At 36.7% G+C, this 25438-nt stretch overlaps 3 protein-coding genes across 5 annotated transcripts in view; 1 reads left to right on the top strand and 2 right to left on the bottom strand.

Moving 5' to 3' along the window:
- Positions 1 to 360: 360 nt before the first annotated feature.
- RpL37a (ribosomal protein L37a) lies at positions 361 to 8964 on the bottom strand. The gene is made up of 4 exons (XM_022062814.2): positions 8805 to 8964; positions 8386 to 8521; positions 3470 to 3554; positions 361 to 495 (listed from the first exon to the last, which is right to left on the bottom strand). Exons 1-4 carry the CDS (start codon positions 8805 to 8807, stop codon positions 441 to 443), a joined length of 279 nt encoding a protein of 92 aa, XP_021918506.1. The 5' UTR covers positions 8808 to 8964; the 3' UTR covers positions 361 to 440.
- Positions 8965 to 9387: 423 nt separating this feature from the next.
- LOC110829256 (uncharacterized) overlaps positions 9388 to 25438 on the top strand; it is a 20447-nt gene continuing 4396 nt past the window's right edge. For 2 of the 3 annotated variants that reach the window (XR_002542925.2, XM_022062811.2), the window contains exons 1-5: positions 9390 to 9733; positions 10927 to 11133; positions 11660 to 11791; positions 13618 to 13862; positions 15118 to 15271. Coding sequence is in view for 2 of the 3 variants with exons in the window: in XM_022062811.2 (XP_021918503.1) it covers positions 9605 to 9733; positions 10927 to 11133; positions 11660 to 11791; positions 13618 to 13862; positions 15118 to 15271 (867 nt within the window). In the remaining variant the exon portion in view is untranslated. Of the gene's footprint in view, positions 9734 to 10926; positions 11134 to 11659; positions 11792 to 13617; positions 13863 to 15117; positions 15272 to 24978; positions 25094 to 25438 lie in introns of all 3 variants that reach the window. The other variant, XM_087360120.1, reaches the window with a different exon arrangement.
- Positions 16307 to 21621, bottom strand: LOC110829257 (uncharacterized). Its single transcript, XM_022062812.2, has 2 exons — positions 20428 to 21621; positions 16307 to 18044 (listed from the first exon to the last, which is right to left on the bottom strand). The coding sequence occupies exons 1-2, from the start codon at positions 20578 to 20580 to the stop codon at positions 17184 to 17186; spliced, it is 1014 nt and encodes a 337-aa protein (XP_021918504.2). The 5' UTR covers positions 20581 to 21621; the 3' UTR covers positions 16307 to 17183.

Here is a 25438-nt window from a genome sequence, read left to right as displayed (position 1 = left end):
CGAATGACCCTCCCTTATAGACGTATTTATGTCAAAAAAATCTTACAATACTATTCTTGCACTCCATGAAATTTTTTAACATTTAAAACATGCTTTAATGACAATTTTAATTTGTAGCTTATTTTCAACAAACTGCCAAAATAACTCAATTTTATCAATTTATCACACACTTGAATAGTGTACAATACAGCGGAGCCTGAAGATGATAAAATTTTAACAAAACGTGCAGCTTGCAAATTGTTACCAACAAATTCTACAAAAATATGCATTTTATTTACTAATAATTATTTACTGTATTATGGATGACAGGTGCATGCTTACCAGGAAGTTATGAGGCAATATTTGGAAGAAATTCTCTCGTTGTACAGATTTTTTTTATTTTACCAACTTGTTTTGTACCAATACATCAAACAAAATTCATGTTATAAATGCATTCCAGTTTATGATCCAGCAACTTTGCGTGGTGCTGGTTTGCCACCCTCACGGAATCCATTCCTGAAACACAAAGGATAAATTGTCATAAAAGCTAAAACAACATAAAGGCTCACAAAGAAACTGATCTAGAAGTAAATATAAATATGTGAACATGGCATGTAACAAACATAAGCAACAAAATCAAAATATATAGAACTGAGAATGTGTAAGAAATGAGGTTCATTAAGAAATTAGAACAAATTCTCAAATCACATTCATTGGTAGCCTATATGAATGGTAGTGTTGAACCTTTGGATTCTTATAACATGAGAAGTTAGGATATGAAGATTTCCGTCTTCTGGGTTGTTGCGCTGTGTAGTCTGGTCGATGTTAACCAATGTTTCAGAGGTCATACTGCCTCCGTCATCAGGGCGATGAATATGATTATTCATTGCTGTGAGAACCTCAAGTCTTACAAGTTAGGATATGTATGCACAGCACAACAATTCTGGTGTCTTTGCCAGAATAAGACCTCTATGAATGGAACCAGCGACCCGTCTTTTCGATCAATGACCAACGCATGGGTTGGATGTCTGGCTAGGTGATTCCCTCAAAGCAGTGGTGCAGCTGGCTGGGGAGTCCCCTCACGTGAATTCTCCATCAGTCACTTCCACACACAGCACATGTAGGTCTTCATGTAAAATACAATCTCAACCAAAACTAGAATGTGTCGACAAATTGTAGTAGTAAAACTCTCTCGGTTTTCTTCCTTAATGCTGCAAAGCCTCACATGAGTTTATGTCTATAGAGAATCAAGTCCCTGGTTTCGCTGTCTTTGGCTATCCACCATACATTCCAGACTTCAGTCATCTAACTTATATCTATTACCACAACTCAAGGAACGTCTGAGAGAACACAGTTTCTTGTGAGACTATAAAGCAAATGCAGTGGTGAAGATGTGGTTCCATCAATAAGATGCACAGTTCTATCACAAGATTCAAACACTAAAGAATGTTGGCTGAAGTGCAGGCTGAAGCGGTGATTACACTGAGAATTGTGTAAAATCTACAGAAGATAATTCAAGAAAAGTACCCTGTTTTGTTTCAATAAAATATATATTCTTGGGGGTTTAGAACACACCAGACATTACCTTTTAGCATGCCATCACAAAGAGAAGTTGAAATGCAGTAGTTAAAAAGTATATTCTTGTTTTAGACCATTGCACAACTGAAAACACACTTTTGGTAGAATAACCACTCAGAAATTCAGTATCATGCACCAACAGATCTCATGTTATTGGTGTCAATAATACATTTTTTCAAGTATACTAGAATTAAATGTCTACTGAACTTGGGTCAGATCGGTGTTGATACAACACATTTCCACCTGTTCCACATTTGAGCACTGACAGAATTTCTCAAGCTGTTGTGGTAATGTGATGGTACTCCACCTTGCTAAATGAAACACCTTTCATTGGTGTACACTTCATCTATGCATTGTACAATATTCTCCGGCAACATTTCAAGGTGGCGGCAGGTTTAAAGTCATGTCAGCTTCTATGACTATTTATGCCTGTCTACTAAATACATATGATAATGGCAGAAAATAACAATCACAGGAAAACGGTCATATGATCTCTTGAAGACTGACTACTGATGACTTTCTAAAGGTACACGACTGAATATTATGTTGAGCTACATATTAAACACGTCACCCTCAGTGGAGTAGTGGTTAGCATGCTCGCCACTGGACCCAAGGTTTGAACGTTCAAACCTGGCCAAGGTCGATAGATTTTCAAGGGTGATAAAAATCCATAACACAACTTCCCTCGGAGGGGAAGTAAAGTCAGCAATCCCACATCACAGATTTACAGCATGTAAAAGAACCTTGCGAGCATGAACAAGATGTTCCATAAGCAAAATTCAGCGGCTATTTCTCACCCAAGTTTCCCTGATTCTCTACTAGATGGTTCTAGCAGACAGGAATCAGGATCAAGCAGAAATTGTGCAGAGGCAGTGGGCTGGTCACTCGCTTATCACAAATGCACACTTCAAAAAGACCAGAAAACCTCCAAAAAGAAGGCGGCCAAGACCCACACTGGGTTGTAGGGCCAAGGAAGAAGACATTAAACAAATGATGTTCCAGGAGCTGGCTCTACTGACAGAATTGTTATTTCTTTTCTTTTGATATTAGTGGCACTGATCACCACAGCAGGGTGGTTATCACTCCGAATTTGTATTCTCAATAGTCCCAGTTCAAAACTCAGCATTAAGACTGGTTATTCTGCCTGAGGTTTATTGTGGTTTTCCTATTTCCATGCTGTGATAGTACTTTAATTTGTTATTCAAGAGTCATTTTATCATTCAACATATGCCATCACTACTAGATTAACTGTTTTTACCACTGATGTTTGGACAGAAAACAAAATTTTGCTGAATGGAAGTACCAGTAGGTTTTATATCAGCTTCATTAAATGATACAACAATTAAAAAGGATTTATTTTCATCACACATGCAGAGAGCAGTCACACCAATGAACTGGACCATCTTCACAGCACGCAGTAGTCTTGGTATAGCACTGTGCACAATGTAATGAACACTGGCTTTACATACACAAACTTCACAACTGTTTTAACAACCTTCTAGTGAACTGAGTAAGCACCTTCACAACCAGTTGCCTTGCGACATCTTCCAGAGAGCACCTCAGCATATTTACTCTTTGCCTATATCTGACTTATTGCAACATCTTTGCACTTCTTCCCATTATTAGTTTTCCAGTAGCATCTAAGAATACATGAAGTTGCTCAAATCTGCCACTTCAATTAACAAAAAAACTACCATGCAACTGGGTACAACACTACACAGAATACTGACATCACCCTGCAACACAATTACATATCATCTACCTAATGCCACATTTTTTATAAATATCCATACTTTTTATAGGTCACTATCTAGAAATTAAATATCAATCTCTGATCCAATAGAAGTGGTCTATGAAGCTACAGTAAAGAGACAAACAAAATTAAGTGTAAAGATAATCAAATGTACTGAACCTGAATCGGCGCCTCACTATCTTCAGAAAACGTACTCGACCAGTACCGGTTGTCTTCCTGCGCTGTGCCTTAACGCTCCAATTATCTGTTAAAAAATAAGTAAATATATTAAACAATGGTATTACCAAAATATATGACTGAAACACACAATAAAACTGGGACTAGAAAGGCGTACCTTTTGGAGGGCACTAAAATTCCAAAGATATTCTTCGAGACATAAACAGTCATTTTATTACAATGTTTAAGTATAGCAATTAATATTAAAAGCAACCACACAACTGACACAATTATTCTTTTCATAAATTAAAATTCTTATTGTCTTAATTTTCGGTACTGATACATTTGCTGGCAAATCACATACAACTTCAGAATTGCAATACTCAATTTTTCATAGAACATGGTCTGCTGAGTGATGATCAGATTGAGTATTGATCCAGACTTAGTACTGTCCACAGATCACGAGAAAAGCCCTGCGGGGGAAGTGGTTTCTGGTGCAGTGAGGGGGGAATGTTTACTGCCTGGTGGACTAGAGGGCTGCTATTGGTGGGAAGTGTGACACGCCAGAGAGTTATGCTACTACACAGACTGAAAAGATCAAGCAGTTGAGATTAGCGTGTATTGAGTGCATCTGTACTGTGTTCTGTGGGTGTTGTAATAATATTCTATATTCAATCACAGGTGATTTAAAGATGTTGAGTGTACGTAAACAGGGGAAAACTATTCACAGGGAAGAGTGGGAAGTAATATCCAGCTAGTGAAGCTGTGTGATGTGGAAGCAAGACAGAAAGAGCTCAAATTTCCCTTGACCCGTGCATCAGACAGGGCAGCCAGATACGTGGGTGTATCTAAGGCTTTAATTAAGAAGGTAATGCAAGAGTCAATAGATAGAGATGAGAAGGGTGCACTGTCACCTTTACACACGCCAGGGAAACACCGGCCTAGACCTACTGCCCATATTTAAAAAAAAATTGACTTTCCATGGGGTGTTGATTCTCTACGGAACATTTTACATAACTTAGGGTTTAAGTGGAAGAAATGTCTAAGTAAGTGCAAGATCTTGATTGAAAGGCCAGACATAGTAAACTGGCGAGGGAGGTATTTAGTGAATATTAAGATGCTTTGCAATGAAGGAAGACAAATATTCTACCTAGATGAAAGCTGGGTAGACAGCAATTTAACTTTCAAAAAGTGCTGACAAAGTACAGAATTTAAAGGGATATGCTCTGATGGAAATGCTGGAAAAATACTGATTATGGTTCATGCTGGATCACGTGCTGGTTTCCATCAAGGTGCGGGACTGATATATAAAGCTGGCTCAGCAAGTGGCGACTACCATGGTCAGATGAACAGTACAAATTAAAATTTTGAAAAGTGGGTTAGAGAGAAAATGTTACAGAATTTGCCCCCCAGTTCAGTGGTAGTACTTGATAACGCTCCGTACCACAGTGTACAAGCAGATAAAGCCCCATCAAAATATTCGGTTAAATCTGAAATGATCTGTTACTAAACGCCCATAGTCACATTGTAGTTAGGTTGCCTCCACATATGTGTGACCTTAGCCCAATAGAACTAGCATGGTCTAAGGTAAAAAACTATGTTTGCGAGAACATGACAGGGGATCTGTCTTTGAAGCAGCTGCTGAATTTAACAACAGAAGGGATTGCAACTGTGACTGCAAAGGATTGGGAAGGTGCCAACATGTGGAACTGGAACAATATTGGGAACGCAACGGGGTTGTTGCTGACGTGATCAACTCAATAATTATTGCCAATCCAAATGACAGTAGCAATGACGAAGAGACTGCTTGTGAAGATGTTGAGTCTGAAGAAGCAACTGACTTTTCTGACTCCGAGTTCGCTCGGCCACTGTGAGGTAATTTTAAAGCTATACTCATTAGAACTTATGAAAGCCTTTTGTCTGTTGTTCCTTCAGTGGTTGTGGAACAAATGCTTTTAGGTTGGCTAGTAGCAGCTCGTTACTCACCGCAAAATCTTGCGCGTGCGTGTATATCGCATTCCTATCAGGGCTTTTCTACTGATCTGTGGACTGTACACATTGCAGCTGGCTTTTCCTATTTAAAAAGTCAACAGGAACTTTGACAAGAGGAGAGGCTAACCAGTGAGGGGATCTCAGACGTGGCTAAAGCCTTCAACACTTTATGGGTAAAAGGTCTCCATTACTAGGTTACTATCCTAAACTTCTTGTCCTAATTAGAAAAAACCATATCCTCATATCTTAACTCCTGGACATTCCACATGTCCCTCCAGTCAGCCACTACACGTTGCAGCATGTGGTCTAGCGTAGTTTTGGGTTGGATTTCATTTCTCCATTCTCTTCAGTCTGTATGTAAACAACATGCTTACACCCTCCTGCCACAATGACATGGCTCTCATAGCTGATATCCATAAATCATCACTGCTTGTCAGTTACTTGGAGACTTATCTCAGTAGAGCTGAACGATTGCTACCAATGACTGAAAGAGTACTACATTGCTCTTTGTTAAGACTGTGTGTGAGATGCAACCAAAGGCCCAGACAGCTCGGTTTATTTAGACCTAAACAGTGGTTCGAAATAACACAGTATCTTGGGGTGATCTTCGATACAATGTTAAGGCAGGCAAAAGAAAAGAGAAGTGGCCTGTCCAACAGGCATGGTGTGCTGCTTTATAAGCAACTCATCTAACCTAATAAGAACTATGGATGCCCCATTTGGAAATCTGTTGCTCACAGCAGGGCTGTCGAGTCAGTACTAAAACCTCCGACTCCTTCATAAAAGCTCAATATGTATTAATAATGGTAAACCTACTAAAATGGTAAATGGTACCATAAGAGATTTCATCACCACCACGTGAATCATCAGGATACTTTTTAGACTTATAACCTATATTTAAATACACATTTAATGGTTATTGCATAAATCAGTTGATTTGTATTTTTAAGGTACCAGAGCCAAAGTTACAAAGCATTATTCCCACACCATGTGGCTCAACGTGTCAATGAATCTCTCTAAAGCGAAAATGTTCTTAAGATTTTATAACGAGGTCGGTGCATTTTTACCGACTCCAACTCAACAGCCAAATCTGGAGTTGCAAGTGTTGTGAACCAAGTGTTTCGCAGTGCAACTAATGTACCTCAGTATATTAGTAACAGGCAAATTCGCAATGATTTGGAATTCCATTTGTCACTGATCACATCACAGCATTAATGAGAGTTTAAACCATTTACTTCAGCAACTTGGTAGGCAATTGTACTTACTAGGTGCAGCCTGCAGCCATCCACAGGTAACTGATAATGACATTCTAATAAGCAGCAAAGTTATAGTTGGCGCAGCAGTTTTTGGCCGGTGGAATTTTCAAGGGGAAGGCTAGGAGCGAGTCACTTGTGGGGTAGTATAATGCTGACTGCACCGAGGAGCTTATCGGACTGAACGCCCAAACAAAAGAAATACACTGACCGTGCCACCTCAGGTACACGGAGTAGGCCCGTCCGCCAGCTCCACTAGCTTTTCCACCGGCCAAAATCTACTGCGTCGACTGTAACACAATTAGCGTCTAACACAATTCAGCTGTCGTGACTGAGGTTTTGTATGTTCTTCCTCAGCTATATGAAAAATGGCAAGATATAATTGAAAATGGGTCTGGTCTGCCTCCCACAAAGGGCAAATTACCACATGGAAACCACCTCCCACTAACAGCAACAGCCCTAGTTAGAACATGTCAAGGCCTTATACCAAGACAAAAATCCTTTGGTGTAAGCACATCCCCTGTTATACTTTACAAGACACTACTCCCCAAATCCAGCTATGCAGGAATGGTTTAACAGAGCAGTGGATATCATGTTTTGAGCATGGCTGTTCTAAGTTAGCTTTTTGACTGGTTTTGGTTGGATACTCCCACCACAGCCCTGAAGATGGATAGTATGTATCTCAAAAATGCTGATATCTACGTATTAGTCTAGTGTCACAGTCCAGAAAAGCAACATTGTAACGTTCAACACTGATAATCTCATCTCAATTAAGAACATAGTGATGATGTAAGAAAATCCAAGGTTATATTTAACAAATATAACGTGGATAAAACAATATGATGATAACAGTAAAATGTTCTGTAACATTTTACTTTCACTGCTGTGAAAACTTTCTACAGGCTAAACAGAAGGAAGACAGCCTGTGTCATAACTGTAAACATCCTCTAACCATCAAGCAATGTCAGTATTCAGAAACCACAGTTCTTTATCATTTACCTCTTCTAGAAAATATAATTTTAAAGAATAGCACTGTCACAAAGATAGTGAACAGCCATTATGGAACAAGCAGATTCACTAGCAACACAACTACGTCCCTGTGCAACAGTTCCAGAAGACACCTATTATGGCTCTCATCAACATCTGCATCACTGGCCATATTTTTTTAGAGTTGCTGTTGGCTAGGTATGTCAGTTTCTTCAGCTATATATGCCTGGATAAAACTAGAATTTGAAAAATAAACTGAATCTCAACATGGTGAGATTCATTCTCTTCCTACCAGAATGGTATGCTAGACTAATGTTGAAGAGGTATAGGCAACAACACATAATTCATTCACATCAGACCATAACAGAACATTAAAATGCAACAAAACTCACAAACAAAACAACAATGACAAAGTCTGGTTCTATACGGCCCTGATAGTGGGCCTGAAGGTAAAATACAAATAACGATGGTAAAAATCTATCTTTATCACAAGTGAGAAGCATGCTAAAATGTAATAGTACGTTGAGATTAAACTATACAGTTCAGAAATATGTACATTTCTTACAGAAGCAACAGTCCAAAAGTAATTACAATTTTCAAGTAGAGACATATAAGTTCAATGTAGCAACAATAAAAATGTGATTCCAACACTGTGAATTTCAAGAAAAAAACTCTTCGCCAACTTACAGTGTCTTAATTTACGACTGGGGTATCCACACTGCGCACATTTTGATTTCTGGATATGGTAAGATGAGCGACCACATCGCCGACACAGCGTATGAGTCTTATTGCGACGTTTACCAAAACTTGACGTACCTTTCGTCTGAAAAAAAAATTTGGGCGCCGTGAAATACACCAACTTCCTAATAACAGTTTGTAAAAATTCATTTAATACTCACAAAATATTTAATCAAGAACCTCTACACATGGTGTTAGATATAGACCCAACTTATCATGAGACAGTAAAATAAAAAATAATCCAACTAATAAGCTCACTAAGCGGTAGATTCATATTTAATTTCAGAATGATACTGAAACTGCAAATAAAGTAGATGATGTTGATTCCCTTTAATGATATATTTTAACTAAACGACTACCATACCTACCATATTCACGAGGCACTCGACTAAAAGAACCTAATTCGTTGTCGTCATTGCCAACTTCATATGTAACATAAAATCGGCAGTTGGCAACGCACGTTCGTTGGTACCACAGGTTACAAAGTCCCTGTACCACAGACGACGTCTTCTGCTAGAACTTTTCTGTTATTTATGTTACCTCTGACACATTGTGTACTATTCCAAATCCAAAAACTCCTTCTCCACCAAGCAACAATTTCCAAAATCAATACACTGTATACAATGAATTCATCTCAGGCTACCAGCCGTGTCAGGCGGTTGAAAAGCGAAAATCTGGAAAACATCTTTTCACTTTCCAAACCACCTGACAGCTGGTAGCCCGAGAATTAATTATACATTAAACAGTAGTCTGTTCTGGCTTCAGGTGAAGTGAAGCTTTTTTCACGTGAAATTTACCTTATAAAGACATTATATAAAATTTGTACTTTCAAAGTGTTTTGAAAAGATAATGTTGCAATAAATTGTATTATTGTTCAACACAAAAAAGTTTAATTCCCGTCAACTGTGACGGGCTATATTACGTTAGTTGCTGTAAATTATGAGTTAAGAAGACGGTCGTTCAGTGCAATGAACAGTGGAAAGTGAATCACTCACATTCTGTACCTTTTGCCACTAATTTTAGATTAACTTTGATTTCTTCGATATATCGATATGTATAATTTTGTTTCTGACTTCCCATTTTTCATGAAAGTGAGAGCGGCATAGTAGATGCGTAGTTATAATTTCATTTTCAGTTTTGTAATGCCGTTGGTGTACTTTATGTGCTCATGATATTTGAAAAATTGTCTGAGACTGGTATCATGTTAAGTTCCGAAGAATCTTTTGAGCTCAATAGTTCGTCAGTTTCATGTTCTAGTTTTAATGACATTATATCTTCCATTCCACCTTTGTCAGATGTAAGATTTATTTTTTTATGTTGAATGTATACTGGGTATTGAGATAATCTACGTCATTGTGTGTCACAGTAAGGTTAACCGCATTAATGGTATTAAGTCGGTTATTGTACGTCACATTTAAGTATACTGCATGCATAGTGTACTGAATGTCACGGCCAGGTGGTTAGTACTCCTGCCCCATATTCCAGAACTCTAGAGTTTAAATCTTGGCCTGAAGATCGACCTACCTAACTGAGGTGGTCAGACATTTGCCTTATTCCTTTCAGCCAAATTTAGTGGGATAGTAGGCCATGACCACCTCCATGCCCTTCAATTTGTTATTCATTAATCATCCCATCATTTTACGCTAAAAGAGCATCATGCCACAAGGGCATACCAACAAAGTGACTGATTTACAGGAGACTAAATTCTTTTGCTTATTTGGTGTAACAAATGTGCTTTATGTGTTCATATGCCCGAATGTAACTGTGTACAGCAGAATCAACATTGTGCCTTTCTGGCATTAAATATACATCCCACTACACTTCAAGTTGTTAAATCAGAGATATCTCTAATTATGCAGATATGTTAGTATGCCCGTGACATAGTCTAAGTTACTTCTGCATTTATGTATAGTAACCCAATTCCTGAACTTCCTGTTTAGTGAATGTCTTGAGTTTGTCATTTATTTATCACCAATCACTGTTCTTACATAACTCAGTGACCACTAAAGTTTTTGTAGTATGTAAGTACCACACCACAAGATGCTTCCCTGCTGCAGGGAAATATTCTCTAATACATGTGAATATTAGGGTTGGAGGGCCCCCGAGCCAGTCAAAAATGTGAACAGAATGTCAATACCATACCAGTGTCAGGAATCACAGCAAAAGTTTGTGAACATTCTGCATCTGTTTTTAAGGACATCAATGTGAAGACTTACATGAGCTATTCTACCTCGGTCAGTATGGAGACTGGTTGTAGACTGGACAACCAGGATTTGAGTCTCTTCATAGGCATGAGTTTTCCATTTATTGCCATGTCCATACTGGCTCCTGGGCCCAATCAGATCCTATTCAATTTATACCAGGGAATATTTCCTTAAGGGTAAAGTGTCCAGAGCATACATCTTCTGCGGTGCTTAAGCACAGGGAAGACTTTACCTTACAGTGTGAAAATTTGTATTGCATTCTACAGTTTACTTCTGTTTTTATTAGGAACTTGAATATTTTGGTTTACGGCCACTACCTCAATTGAAATATGAAGAAGATAGTGTATTGTTGCAAACACAAGTGACTTCCTTGGTATCTTCTTTAATAGACACAATTTGGAATTTATTACATCTTCACCGATCTGCTCTTCAGCAGTGTGATGAAGTGGAAGACGTACGGCATAGAGTAGCATATGACAATAAAAACCTTCAGGTAATATGATATGTCACTGTTGTGTATTGCTTCCACTTGGTGGTTAGGTTTATAACATTGCTAGGTATTTTGAACTGGTTATTGGATTGGACAATTTATTCCTTCCTGCCATCCAAAATATCCTTCACCATTTCAGAATTTGATAAACTTATCTTTGTGTAAAATTTATTGTTTCCTTTAAACCTTTGAATCTGAAGCTTGTCCAAATAGTATATGAAGATACAATCTGCCTTGAAGAAAACAATGCTTCATTAAAAAGACCAGTTTGTCGATGCCATTTAAGGAAATAATCACAATGTAGACAAAATGCAAAGTCGCTGATTTTAAAGTAGGTGGTACACATAGTTACCACTGGGCTTTAAAGTGTTAATATTTCTATCTGTTGAAATGGGACAGCTAGTTACTTTAACTAAACACTTCTAATCCACATTCTTTTCAAAATGAAATTTAATGTAGTGCACATTCAGAGTCTGCTAAGGCCTTACATTCATATATGTTTAATTATTTTGATATATATATTTTCTAGTCTCAAGTAGATCGCTTGAAAACAGAATTGTCAAACAAGGAACGGCTATTATCTGCTGCCAGTGAGAAGGAGCGAAGACTAACTACTGAGTGTGATAAACTTCGATGTGATCTCAGAACTGGAAAAGATGAGGTAAATTCAAGAAGTTCTGGGAAGAAATTATGATTCCTACTTCATTCACGTCCTTCAATGTACAATCTAGAAATAATAATTTTGCAATGAAGTTTTCTTGGATGATCAACCATGTCAGCATGGAATGAACTGCTAATGTTTCAGAGACTGTGTTTCTTTCATCAGGATTTATTGTACTGAGTGATGGCGTTTACTGTGTACATACATACACTTGGCTCAAAGAACCTGGTATCGTTATTCAAGGGCAGACCAATGTGGAAATAACAGGCAGAGATAGGGTCATAGTTACTGTTGCTTAACCTGGAAAATCAAGGATATTAGTGAGAATGAACTTCTCCTTCCATTGATCTAAGTTTTATGTAATTCAATACTCCCAGATGAATATACATGGTGTCATAAGCTTGTCTTTTCATACAAAATAAGGAAAGTGGGCTAGAAAAATGTCTTGGGAAAATGAATTATATTGTTGTTCAGCTTTCATTTCAGATGAACATGGTGGCTAATTCTTATGTCCACATTGTATCAGTAAACTTTCACTTTACTCAGAATTTGATGTTCTGCCTGTGTGAGATTTGTGATTTTTGCGGTAGTGAATGTTCATATTCTGGTCCTGTAAGATATGATGTCATGTAGCCTTATAGATGGTCATCAGTGTTATGAAGGAACTAATCACCACTATAATCAGGATATATTTTTCATGGATGAGAGTTGCTACATTCATGTTGGTATTACTGTGGTAGGGAATGAAAGTGTGATGTCTTGAAAGAGATTTTGGAACTGTATACCAAACTTGTTGAGTATGTACAGTTTTTATTGATGTTCTAACTCTGTACACACATCCTTCCTGATGTTGAACCTGCTTTTGTAGAAATTAGCTTGTTGCCAGCAATTCAGTCCAGTCCAGCCTGGAAGAATGCCATCCTTACACTTAAGGAGAGAGGATGCCACAGCCAGATGGTCAGTAACAGCTGCAGTAACTTCATACTCTGTCTTACCTCCTCTCATCTATTTTTTCCGCATGTAGTCACTGACATCCTGTGCCAGTCGTCCACACCCACGTGTAGGTCCCCTAAAAGGGCACATTCCTTCATCCCCACAAAGGGCTCCTTCTCATTGACACAGGCATAGTTGCATCTTGCCCCTCCTTGTTCATGGTTCTGATCAATTCCCATGACCTCATTCTGGTATAAACCAGCTACTTCGCAACCTTTCTTACTTCAGCACTAATGAAAGAGGCAGTAAGGGCCTCTGAAATGTCAGCAAGAAGCCAAATTCAATGTGGTGCAAGCACCCAAAAGCAGGTTCAACATAAATAATAAATCCCCATGAAAGCTTGAAACCCTTCTTATTGTCAGCCACATTTTCTGTATTTCAATATCTGCTTACCGGAGACCAGCTTAGAGCTCTTGTGCTAAAAATTTAGTTGAAAATTCACATTGAACTTGAATAATACTGTCAGTTTGACAAAGTCTTTTCATTAATGCTCTTCTATTGTGTACACCATCTTGTTCATCATTGCCAGGGGCAGCAGAGTCTTATATCATTTTTGTGATGAGTAAAATTGTGAGGTTAAAGCAGAAGTGTCATTTTAGGAAGAGTACATAGAAATAAAATATTGAAGATTTCTGTCTTCTGGGTTGTTGCGCTGCGTAGTCTGGTCGATGTTTACCAACGTTTCAGAGGTCATACTGGTAAACATCGACAAGACTACACAGTGCAACAACCCAGAAGACAGAAATCTTCATACTCACCGCTGTGAAAACCTAAAATCTTACAAAGAAAATATTGCTTATACAGCCACATAAAACAAATTACATATATTTCAGGTGCATCGTCTGATGGCCCAAGTGACTTGGCATGATTGTCAACATACCCACGAATTGCGAAAGAAGGAGCATGAAGTCCTACATGTACAAGAACAATTACGTCGTAAATTGGGCCTGCCTTGTTCTTTGGCACTTCAAGTAATGAAAGAAAAGCAGCAGGAAAACAATGGAAAACCAGCCCATGAAGTGTGTAGTAGCAGCAGCACTCTTGATATGTCTTCAGATTCTCGAGGAAAAACAATTATGTAAGAAACATTCATATTGTGATGTTAAGTTGGTTGTGTGATACCTGTTTCTTTTGAATTTATCTGTGGCTTCTCCATTAGAGTTACCCCGCCAAAAGTCTAATTCCCCCTCCCTGTCCATACTAAGACTAAGAACATCTAGTGTTCATTAAACTTCCCCACTGCTGAAGCATGGGTACTGCACTTCGACATGTTCAGCTTTGCAGTCTTTATTGTTAAGCTGTATGATAGCCCTTTGAACAAGATTTACCAAACATCAGAGTTGAGAGATTATCATTGCTGCTTCATATCTGGGAGGTCACAAATTCAAATATCAGCTGGATACCAGCAATCATAACTGATTTCATTGTTTTACTTGGTTCATCCACAAAAATGCCAGGAAAGAGCCTTAATTAGACCACGGTCACTTCCTTCCATATCCCTTCCAACCCATCATTCAATGCTGTTCAGTCTGAGCTATTAACAGCATTGTTACATAAACCACAAATAAATAAAGTGCATGACATTTAACATGTTTGCTCTCTTTCTTAGATGAAACCTGTAAAGAATAGACAATGGAAAAATTCCTGACAATGAATAATTTTAAGTGTAATCTACCTTTGTCAAAGCCTTTTAGAATTGGAACCTGTATCTGTTTTGAAGGTCCTTTAAAATATGTTCCTGGAATATCATGAGTCACTGAGTTTAGAAAATCTTACGCATACTACTACTCTTTAAAAACTGTCAGTGTTTATACATGTGAACTGACTTGAAATAACTCAAGGCAAGATAGCATTTGTTAACATGACATTGAATCTTCATATACTGTTATCATAAAACCTGGGAGCATCATGATTATTTGAATAAGTTTCTCAAGTTATTTGTTAATAATTCTTCCATACATTTCAAAGTGCATTCAGTATTTATAATTTCAAGTTTTCAGAACTGAGGTGCATTATATTGCCTAGGAATTTCAATGGCATATTTCATACAGTACATAAATACTATGTCAGTAGTCCTATCCCAATTTGTTTTTAATTTTGAATAATGGCATGTTTAAAAAAAATTGTTAAATGTAGGCATATTTCGTGTAGTACATATGGGCAAGTCACATGCTCAAATGATTAAGAAATGTGTAGCCTATGGTAAATGAATTGCATTGTAGTTTTGAAACTTAGTTGTTTATTTTGACCCTTTCCACACAACTTTTTTCTGATAATTTACTGATCACTTCAAACTTTTCTGTGTTACTAGAATTTTAATTTTAATGTTACAGGCCTAAAGAACAAGAAGACTTGTACAGAAAGGTGATCAATAAATTTGAGAACAACAACCGCAGATTGGTTGACGAGAACATCAAACTTTGTGATATGTACTGCAAGCTTCATACTAATCTTGGATTCTTGACACAGCAGTTTACAGTTCTACTAGTAAGTCCATCATTCAGATACATGATTGTTCCTCATCAGATATTTTTAATTTTTACAGAGAATACTTAATGTTTCGAAATACTCGACGAAGCTCTTCTTGGGAAATTGCTGAATATTTTCTTTAAGTGCTTCTGCAGTGTGCGGATAAATTGTGAACGTTATGCAAATTTAATAGTTAGACCCTTTTTCCAAGAAATGGCCGATGAAGAAAAGACTTACGGTTTCTTCATGCAAGACAATGCTACAGCTCACACAGCTGATCGGTCGATGTTAGCATTAAGAGAAGTGCTTGGTGAACAAGTTATCGATCAGTGGCCTCTGCGTTCCCCAGATTTAAACCCTTTTTACCTGTGGGGCATGCTGAAGAACAGAGTTTATGTAAACAATCCGCACACTGCAGAAGCACTTAAAGAAAATATTTGACAATTTCCCAAGAAGAGCTTCGTCAAGTATTTCGAAACATGTTAACGAGATGTGAAGTTGCATGCAAGCACAAGTAAGTCACTTTGAACATCTTTTGTGATTTAAGATAAGAACAATTAATGTAATAACATGTATTAGTGACGAGAAATATTCGTAGTCTGCTGTTATTAGCGGCACTGAAACTGATTCGCCCACCGGAAGAACGGGCACAACTCCCGCCCACATCAACAGAGCGCTGGCCGACCACGCAATGCAAGCACGACCGCAGCCTCATAAATTGTAGACCCGGTATTTGTTGCATTTCTCAGTTCTTCCAAATATGTGCTATTTGTTTCCCCCATATGGTAATTTTTTACTCAATTACTATCATGTTCAGTCCTTTGTTGCTTAGGGCTTTGTATCCACTTCATGATGTGTGTTCATGACACAGTGCTTAAAAATCATAGAGAAAAGAACTTTAGGTCTAAATATTCTTCTAAAAAAAGTTCATAAGTGAGTTATATAGTCATGTGCTTACACGTTCTTTATTTGAATTTTCTTGTACTCATAATGTATCCAGGATTGTAGGAATTTGTCATATGAGGCAGAAGCAAAGAAAGTCCTACAGATATCTAATGTTGAGGGGTTTCTTCATAGCCCTACTTTATTTTGAGCCAGCATAATCAAGTTCATATATGAAAGTACAAACAACCAAGAGGTCATAGAAAACTTATATACAGTGGATTCCGGTTAATTGGGACTAGAACACTGGCCCAATTATGCGGCTGCCCCAATTAACCGATGGCCCAATTAACCGGAATACACTGTAAATAGTACAGCTAGGTTTTAAAGAAATAAATAATGGTTCAGAATGTTTTATCTACAAGAGTAAGCTCCAAGTAATAAAGAGGTAATTACATACAAACAGTCTATGGAATCACATGGTCCAGTATTTTATGTGCTTATTCTTACATTTTGCAATTCTATAAGTGCATGAAGTATTAGAAACCAGATTTAAATATGGTTCCAAAAGATTTTAATAAATGCATCTCTGTTTTCCCTTGCTGAAGTACATGAAACAACTTAGTGCCATCCTTGTAACTTACTGATTAAAGTAACAAAACACTTTTTTCAGTCACTTGGTGCTGAGGTACGTGATTTTCACAGTGCCATTTGAACAATGTACATAAAGTAACAATAAAATGGTTGGATTTTACATGCTTAATGAGAGATGTGTTTATTTCTTGGATACATGTGTTTTGTTTTATTTCATCCATTTTACCATCAGATAACCTCAAGTTGTAGACACTAAAACAGATACAAGTGAGACATACTGGAAGTTCAAAATTTTCTTCAATTTATATTATGGTTTAAAAATAACTAACAAACTAGCTCTATGAAGCATAGTCCTTTTGGATAAGCAAACAGTGACTCAACCAATCAAGATGTTCCTCACCCTTTATGGAACCTGAAGGTTCATTACTGTTTTCACAAAAGCATATATGGTTTATCACATTACTTTTAGAACAAGTATACAAACCAAAGAAAGGCTGATATTAAGGTAAATATTATGACCTTTGTCTGATTCAAGAGGCATGCATGATTTACTGCCTTCATATTCAAGGAGTTTTGGATAACAGGTCTGTAAGGACCTTATCAATGACTTTGTCTTCTGGGAATTACAATAGTTCATCTGAAGTAATTTGCACATGTCTTGAGAATTATGCTGAGTAAATCCTTTCAAGTTTTCCAGTATACCAAAGTGTATGTCTTTATTACAAGTATCATCTCCCTTACTGCAGGTAAAAGTATTGGATTCCAAGAGGGTGGTTGTGGTTAATATTCTGAAAGTGCCTTCTTTAAGGATCTCCTTAAATTCTGAATCTAAGATCTGAAATGCACTTATTCCTTTTACCGAAATAGCACTTGATTCTAATTTTTCAAAGGTGCATTTTTCAATGTGGATGACTGAATTTAGACTATCTTTCATACCAGTGAAATTCATAGAGCTTGATTTAAGATATTTAAAGGTTGTATTAATGAAATGGATGCTTTCCACAGATATATCTGAGAATATATGGCTTTCAACAAACTGGACATTTGTATTCTTGATAACTAAATTTTGTAGATATGACACATGTATAAAAATGTGGTATGACAATCCTGTCAGATTACCAACATCTTCAATTTCTAATGATGAAAGACTCGAAGGTAGGAAAAGACTGAAAATAGCAGTGTGTATGTTGTGTAGCCGTAGCTGTTCTAGATCTGAGGATGTAATATCTGTACTTTCAAGAATCAACTTTTCACAGTTTCTGATTGTGACGTACTGGGCATCTTCAAAGTATAATTCTTCAAACACCTGGAAAACCTGGCAATAGTAAATTATACACAGTTTTAGTACATTATATTGTTACAGAAAATTCAGACAAGCTTCGTAATACCTACAGACAGATTACAACAATCCATTTTAATACAGTTTGTGACCAATATTAGGTATTTGTAAAATATTGACCGATCAGGACTTCTTCCTTATTTTAAATTCTGAAAATTTCTCTCTTTATTATCTACCTTTTTGAAAAATGTATCAGGAAACATTTATATTGTTAAATGAAAATTTTTGCATTAAATACATAATTTTGAAAAAATATTTTTTTGTAAAATTTCACCCAAAACCTCAAATGAATAATTTGAACAATATCAAATATGACATAATGGTTTGGGCTGAACAGACTACGTTTCAGAGGGTTATGCCTCACATGAGTGGTAGTATCCACTACAGACTAATATAATGCACACCCATGTACAATATATATATGTATATGGATAACATAAATACAGCAGTTCCTCACCAACCAAAGCATTTATTTTCCTGAGAATCACTATAGTTGACAAAATCAAATAGCTTGTCGGAAGTGGGGATTAGGTGAACCATGGCATCTGTTAACACTACTCTAAGCCAAAGTTACCTTTTCATTCACCAAACACAATATGCAATATCATGCTTAAAAATAAATGCAGCATAACATATACAATTTGCATGGCATTTATAATCTGGAAGCTACAAACTGGTTTTGAAAAAAATTAAGTTGTGCAACCAATCAATGTAGATCTCTTGATAACAAAATCATGGGTATTTTTCCATTTTTACATGTTACAGACCATGATTACATAAAAGCAAATACGGCTAGCAGAACTGGACACCATGTATACTTGAAATCTGTTGTTGAGGAATTTCTGTATTTAATAGCACCCAGTGCATAATCATGAAAATTTGTTCATATCATGCTTAATAAAACATGCTTTAAATCTGGATAATTTACTACTCATAATAATTTAAATGCATGTCCACCACTCCATTGTAATTTGATTTTTCTTATTATTTTATTAAATTATGAATTACTACTAATGTCTACTGCCCTCAAGCAATAACATATTTTGAGTTTTGTTTGTTTAATAAAAGCAAGTAATACATTTAAATATATCCAACCATTCCTATTTTTATATTCTGAGGCACATGACTTAGAAACAGATGAGCAGGATCCCACCACATGCTTCTCTTATGTGCCTGCTTGACTTGCTATAAACTTCATATACTTGTCACCATCATACAGTGGTACTGTATATGAGACGTGAAAGAACAACAGTTTGGATTTATTAAACGGTGCTAATGTTGCTGTTATCACAGAAATTTGTATGGCTTTCACACAGCATAGGTCATAGGAAATTATGAAGTAAAGCAGAATTGGGAGGTTAAACCTCTGACAGCACAATATTCATTACATCACCATGAAAATCAGTCACTTGATTCAAATGTTCACTGTTTCGAAGGAATGGAGAAAATTATGTAACAAGGCTCTCTATAGTTTGTACGTTTCATTTATTAGTAATGAGGTGATTTAATCAAGGCAGTTGATACGGATTAGGCATTGGCACAGTTTTTTCCAGTATAATAAATTCTTCTCAGGATACCAGCCATGTAAGGTTGGCATTTTCTTCATCAAGCCACCTTACACAGCTGGTAACCCAAGAAGAATTTATTATACTTGGTCACCATGAAACCTTCAAATCATACATTTGGGTATAGTACTTGGACACACAAAAAGTAGTCTGTCCATAGATGCTTTAAGCAGTGAAGTACTTAATACTCTGTAGAGCTGAGGAGTACCATTACTTCATTAAAAGCAATTCAAATTAAACTATCTTTTCGTTAACATGCAGTAGAATATTTGGACTGTGGTCTTCTGATTTATAACACTGTGTAGTACAAAGGGATTCTAATCATGGAACTGTTATATGAGATTTGAGGTGTTCAATGCAATGAAGATTTGAAATGTGGTCTTTTGTGTTTTAGCATTTTCATATTAACTCTACAAGCATCTATTTGAGTTTTACATTTGATATCTGTTTACATGGACATGATATTCTAACATAGATACTTCATGCTAAAGTCATAAAATTGTTAATTTCCCAGCATGAAGAAATTTGCATTGTTATGTTTCATCCAGTGTTGTCAGCACGAAATCAAGAAGCCATATTTTGTGTTGTCACATAGCTCCTAATAAGAGCACATTCAGAAGTCACGCTTTTGAAAGTAGTAAACACGGACCATTTTAGTAAATTAATGGAAATTATGTTTTCTGTATTGTATTAAACTGACACAGATTTTACAGTTTCCAGTTTATAAAGAAGAAAATAAGTAATGTTTGCAGTGTAATTAATCTAATGTTAATGAACCAAACAATTTCTCATACCTTAATGTTATCATTGCATGTACATGTGATGTTGAATTTCATGTTGTTATTTATCTCTTTTCTGCATATTGTTTCAATCGAATTACAAGTATAAACTGATATAGCTATAAGCACCTCAAGAAGCTGTACATGCACTCTGTATCTCAGTATCATACTGTACACAAAACAGTTGCTCTGATTTCAGTGTTAACATCACTGTCAGCTGTCAAATAGAAAAGTTAAGCCACACAAGGTCTTATACTAGTAAAGGGACTCGAGATATGTGTTATCACGTTTCCTCGTTTTGTTGTTTTATCAAGAAAGTCATATGTCTGAGCTAACGGAAGTATCTTGTTCTTGGATTGGGTGCGCAATGAAGAAAGCTGTCTACCTCACCACACCCAAATAAAGTAACCTGCATTGCTTTAGACATACTGTTTCTCAGCCATGTAAGGCAAGAAATATAGACTGTTTTCAGTTGAAATTCTGGTGGCAAATTCTTTCTGTATGTAGTATTGTTAAGCGCGTGTTGGTAATAAAATAATGCAAACACAGGAAATTATGTGTAAACAATATTATCAGTATCTGAAGTGACTAAGGATTTTAAACAGTGAATTATATCTTTGGTCTTCAGTAAGAAGGGCTTAAGTCTATACATATTACAGTTGGCTTAAGCCCTTCTTACTGAGCACCAAATGTATTTAGTTGATGACAGATTGTAACACATTGACATATATGTTGAAGTGAGTCATTATGTTTGCTTAATAAAAATGTTCTGATAAATCTAGCAGGTGGTATATTTTTGATATAGTTGCCTAAAAATGAAAGGGATACCACTGATTGGAAGCTAACAAAACCAAAGATTGTAATATAAATGTAATTTTAATTGACTGACTGATAAGGTGTTTTAGATCAGTATTTGAACTAGAAGATGACACAGTCTTTGGTCTTCAGGCACTGCAAACTAGTTTTGTGTACAGCTGACAAAGATTTAAGTCATGAAAAACTCAGTACATCTCTTTTGGCTGAACACTTGCTATGGCATTTTTCACTAACCCTCTGAAGCTGAAGATCATCTCAGTATTTAAATATTTAGTCCATTACCTGAAAAACATAATGCTTCATCATTACAAACATTAATTAATTCATCAGTGTTGTTAGGGAAATAATCACTGTGTACTTTAAGTACCATTTTAAACAAATAAATACACTACATACAAAATGTAGAGTTACTGTGATGCCACATACAGTTACCACAAAGTATTAAAGGGTTAATTACCCCCCCCCCCCCCCCCGCCCCCAACAAATACAAATTTTTTTCAATGTTATCTTATACTCACCGAGAACGTTCACAGCATGGATGTGATATGAATTCTACCATTTTCCTACTCTCTGGCTTCATCTTATGAAAGTACTTTCCCATTTTTTATTGCCTCATATTCACTGATTTGAGGCAATTGCTGGGTCAGAAGAAATATAAAACTGAGTTGTTAATCTGCTAACCAATCAGAATTATGCAAACTTTAGGGGTGACATTAGGGAGGGAGAAAATTCCTGTTGAAAGACAATCCCATTTTTCTTCCACAAATCCCATGAGTATTTCTCTGGAGTTTAACCAATGCCCTTAGGGTAGGAATCCAGCATCTAAATTTCTGACTTATGGCATGACCTTAAAATCAAACCAAACTCAGAAATTAAATTTTCAGCTGAAATATCACATTGATTTGAAGGCAGGTGGTTCACAGTGAGTACAGGGACTCGTACTGCTGTTGGACTGAGGTCTGTTAGACTTACTTTCATATAACAGAGTAGATGATGTGTTAAAATCAGTAAATTCAGTCACTGTGCACAAAGTATTGCAGTGCCATCTCTTGTGCATCTTAGTTGTGTTGGAAGCACCCAACTCCTTTTGAGTAATTTCCATCATATTTATTCCATAATGTTGGCCAGCATGGTAGCATGCAAAGATATTGGTGATGACACAGCTTTTCGCGTTTAGGTACCAGTGAGAATAAGTGAAAATTATGGAAATGAAAGGTCATTCTGGCGTGTTTCTCACATGTAAAACACTTTTTGTGATTTTTAAGCATCACTGGAAATTTGTCTCTAGAGCTAAATTTATACATTGCATGATCTTCATTTGCTTAATTTTAACAAACTTACTCAACTATAAACTACATACAACAAAATGTCTTTAATAGTTTATAACTGGCAGGTTAGAAAATAACTTAAGTATTAATGATGTAATAGACAAGAAGCAAATTTAGAACTTAGTGAGTGAAACACATACAAAATGTTAACACTTTGAAGCCACAGCTTATCTGAACATTATTTAAGAATTCAGCCCATACCTCAAAGAAAACACAACACTTCACCATTAAAAAGATTAACTGATTAATACTATTTATGGAAATAATTGCTGTTTACGGTGACAATCAAATAAAACACAAAGTACTAAATGCAAAATTTCCTGACTGTTAAAGAAAGCAGGAGGTATATATAGTTAACAGTGGGATTTAAAGTGTTAAATTTCCCATTATCAGGATTCAAGAAGGCAAAGAAAAAAGCTAGCAGTCACAGTCACAACTTTTCAGTCTGCTCAGCACTGACATGTCAGTCACCTGTGATAAGTACACAAATATTTTACAAGCTCTGATAATTCAATCTGTAACATAAACTCTTTGTCTCCCCAGTTTCCTTCTGGTCTGGTTACTAGGAGGCTATCCAAGCCTTAATACAAAAGGAGATGTTACTTTGATCTACACATACCATCAGTACTGTTATTACTAAATCGAAGCTAACCATCAGTTTTTGATTAAATTTTGTTTTCCTGTGACCATTAAGCTGTATCAGCTGAGTGTCATGGCTTATAAGTTGTCAGGTAACCATGTATTGCATTAGCATACCACTAAATCATTAAACCCAGAGTTGAAGTCCACCCAGCCCCATATATAGGGGTTTAAATCCCCTATGGTAAAGGACCACTCTTTGGGTAATGCAAGAATTGATTTTTCATTTATGTGTTTCTCCCATGGACTTGCCTGCTCAAAAGATGACAGTCCAAGCACTGTAACCATTATTGCCCCAGGTGGACAGACTACAAGTATGGCGTAAAGAGAGTTGTTATATGGGAATTTATAGAAAATAATTTTACCACTTTTCAGCCCTAATGGGGTATTTTTTTCATTTTGTTCAAAACAAATATATAGTTGTCTCTTAATAAACAACGAATTTAATGTGATACAACCTTGTCGGGCAGTTCGTTACATGAAGAGACCAACATTTCTGGAACCACTTCCGCCCCCATTATCAGGGTTCTGATATGACTGGATACTACAATCATCTGCTACATATGCCTGTCTGGGACTGGTACTCACGGCTGGACCTTAGTTGGTCTGAGCTGGTGGGTGGAGTCAGCACTCGTGTTGTGTGGCCCTACTTTCCTATTGGTGTTTTCGCCAGACTGCTTGAGCATGTTTATCACAGGATACCATGCCCAACTAAATGTGAAACCTCAGTCCCTACTAAAGTTATTAGGATGTAGGCAGATCTCAATGGCTCTCTAGCCCAAACATGAGCTGTAGCTGCAGCATGTGGAGCTGACCAGTTTAGCCATGTTGTCATACCAGCAGTGTCCACAAACAAGATCAGCAGACTGCTGGCTAAATATAACATCAAGACCATCCACATCCCAGCCAGGAGAAGTATCCATATGTTCAGATCTGTCAAGGAAAACTTGGGTCTGAAGGTCCCCAGCATGTACCATATCTCCTGTGAATGCAGCAAGGTTTATGTTGGACAGACTGGAAGAACCATTAAGACCAGATGCAAAGAGCATATGAGACATATACATCTTGGCCAACCAGTCTGTGTGGCAAAACATGACATTGTAGTAGGACACAAGATTGACTTCAACATCACAATACTATAAAAAGTAACAGGATGCATAAACTGCCTTATAAAAGAAGTCACAGAGACCTGCCTACATCCCAATAACTTCGGTAGGGACAGGAGTTTCACCTTTAGTTAGGCATGGTATCCTGTGACAAACATGCTCAAGCAGTCTGGCGAAAACACCGATAGGAAAGCAGAGCCACACAGTACGAGTGTTTGACTCTGTCCACCAGTGCCGATTGGCTAAGGTCCAACCATGACAAACATATATACCTATATATAAGAGATTATTTGGTATCCAGTCACATCAGAACCCTAACGATGGAGCTGGAGTTGGTTCCTGAAACATTAGTCTCTTCATGTAACCAACTCATGTGGCTGATTTCCCAAGATTATTTTATTGAGTTTAGTTGCCACAAAAGCTTCACATCATATAAGAAATTTAATGATTTCAGAACAATTTATTTTAAGAACTTGACAGAATGGCTAATCTACTTTGTAATATAGTAGGAGAAGATTGATTCATATATTATTTTCAAATTATTTATTTTGTTTGTAACATGAAAACATAATGTATATTTATGTAGTTCAAATGCCTTATACTTATGTGCAAGGCCAATTACAATAATGCTGTGTATTATGATGATTATAATTAATTAATTAATACTGTGGTTATAGCTGTTAGATCTGAGGAAAATCTGTCACAACGTACAATCCCACACTTCAGTCTATGCAATTTATGGAGCTCGGAAGTATGAACTACTAACTGGAGAAGGGCAGTGAACGAATAATGGTATGAGTATGGTATCTTGTGGCTGACCACAACTGCATCCTTTCTTGCGCTTATCAATTTACAAGAAACGGATATGGCCATTAACTCTTAAGCCACAAATTCCTATAATGGCATGCAAAGTTGAACCCTTCATAATAAACAATTAACAATGTTAATTGATCTGAACAACAGAATAACTATCCCACCTAAGTTTTCATGGTTTTACTCAGTCTTTACATAAGAATACAAAGCTAGTGCCTTGAGATGAACCCCTTCCTTTATCTCTCCTTATCCACCTTTTGTTTTTCAGTGCTGTATAATGTTAGTAGCTGATACAACAGAACAGTTAATAATCCAAACTACTAT

Source organism: Zootermopsis nevadensis, unplaced genomic scaffold (genome assembly GCF_977971745.1).
Source record: "Zootermopsis nevadensis isolate Lab colony 2312 unplaced genomic scaffold, Znev_1.0 Znev_ptg000001l, whole genome shotgun sequence".
Taxonomy (NCBI): domain Eukaryota; kingdom Metazoa; phylum Arthropoda; class Insecta; order Blattodea; family Termopsidae; genus Zootermopsis; species Zootermopsis nevadensis.
Note: the sequence above shows the minus strand (reverse complement) of the source record. Positions and strands in the feature narration are given on the sequence as shown.

Bases quoted from the DNA above. Each gene is read 5' to 3' on its own strand.
- RpL37a (XM_022062814.2), bottom strand. The intron at 3,555-8,385 runs GTAAGTTGGCGA...ATTTTTTAACAG, and splicing joins CAGTCGTAAATTAAGACACT to ATAATTGGAGCGTTAAGGCA. The intron at 496-3,469 runs GTTCAGTACATT...TTTGTGTTTCAG, and splicing joins ATAGTGAGGCGCCGATTCAG to GAATGGATTCCGTGAGGGTG.
- LOC110829257 (XM_022062812.2), bottom strand. From the start codon at position 20,580: ATGATACTGAGATACAGAGTGCATGTACAGCTTCTTGAGGTGCTTATA. The intron at 18,045-20,427 runs GTATGAGAAATT...TACTATTGCCAG, and splicing joins CATGCAATGATAACATTAAG to GTTTTCCAGGTGTTTGAAGA.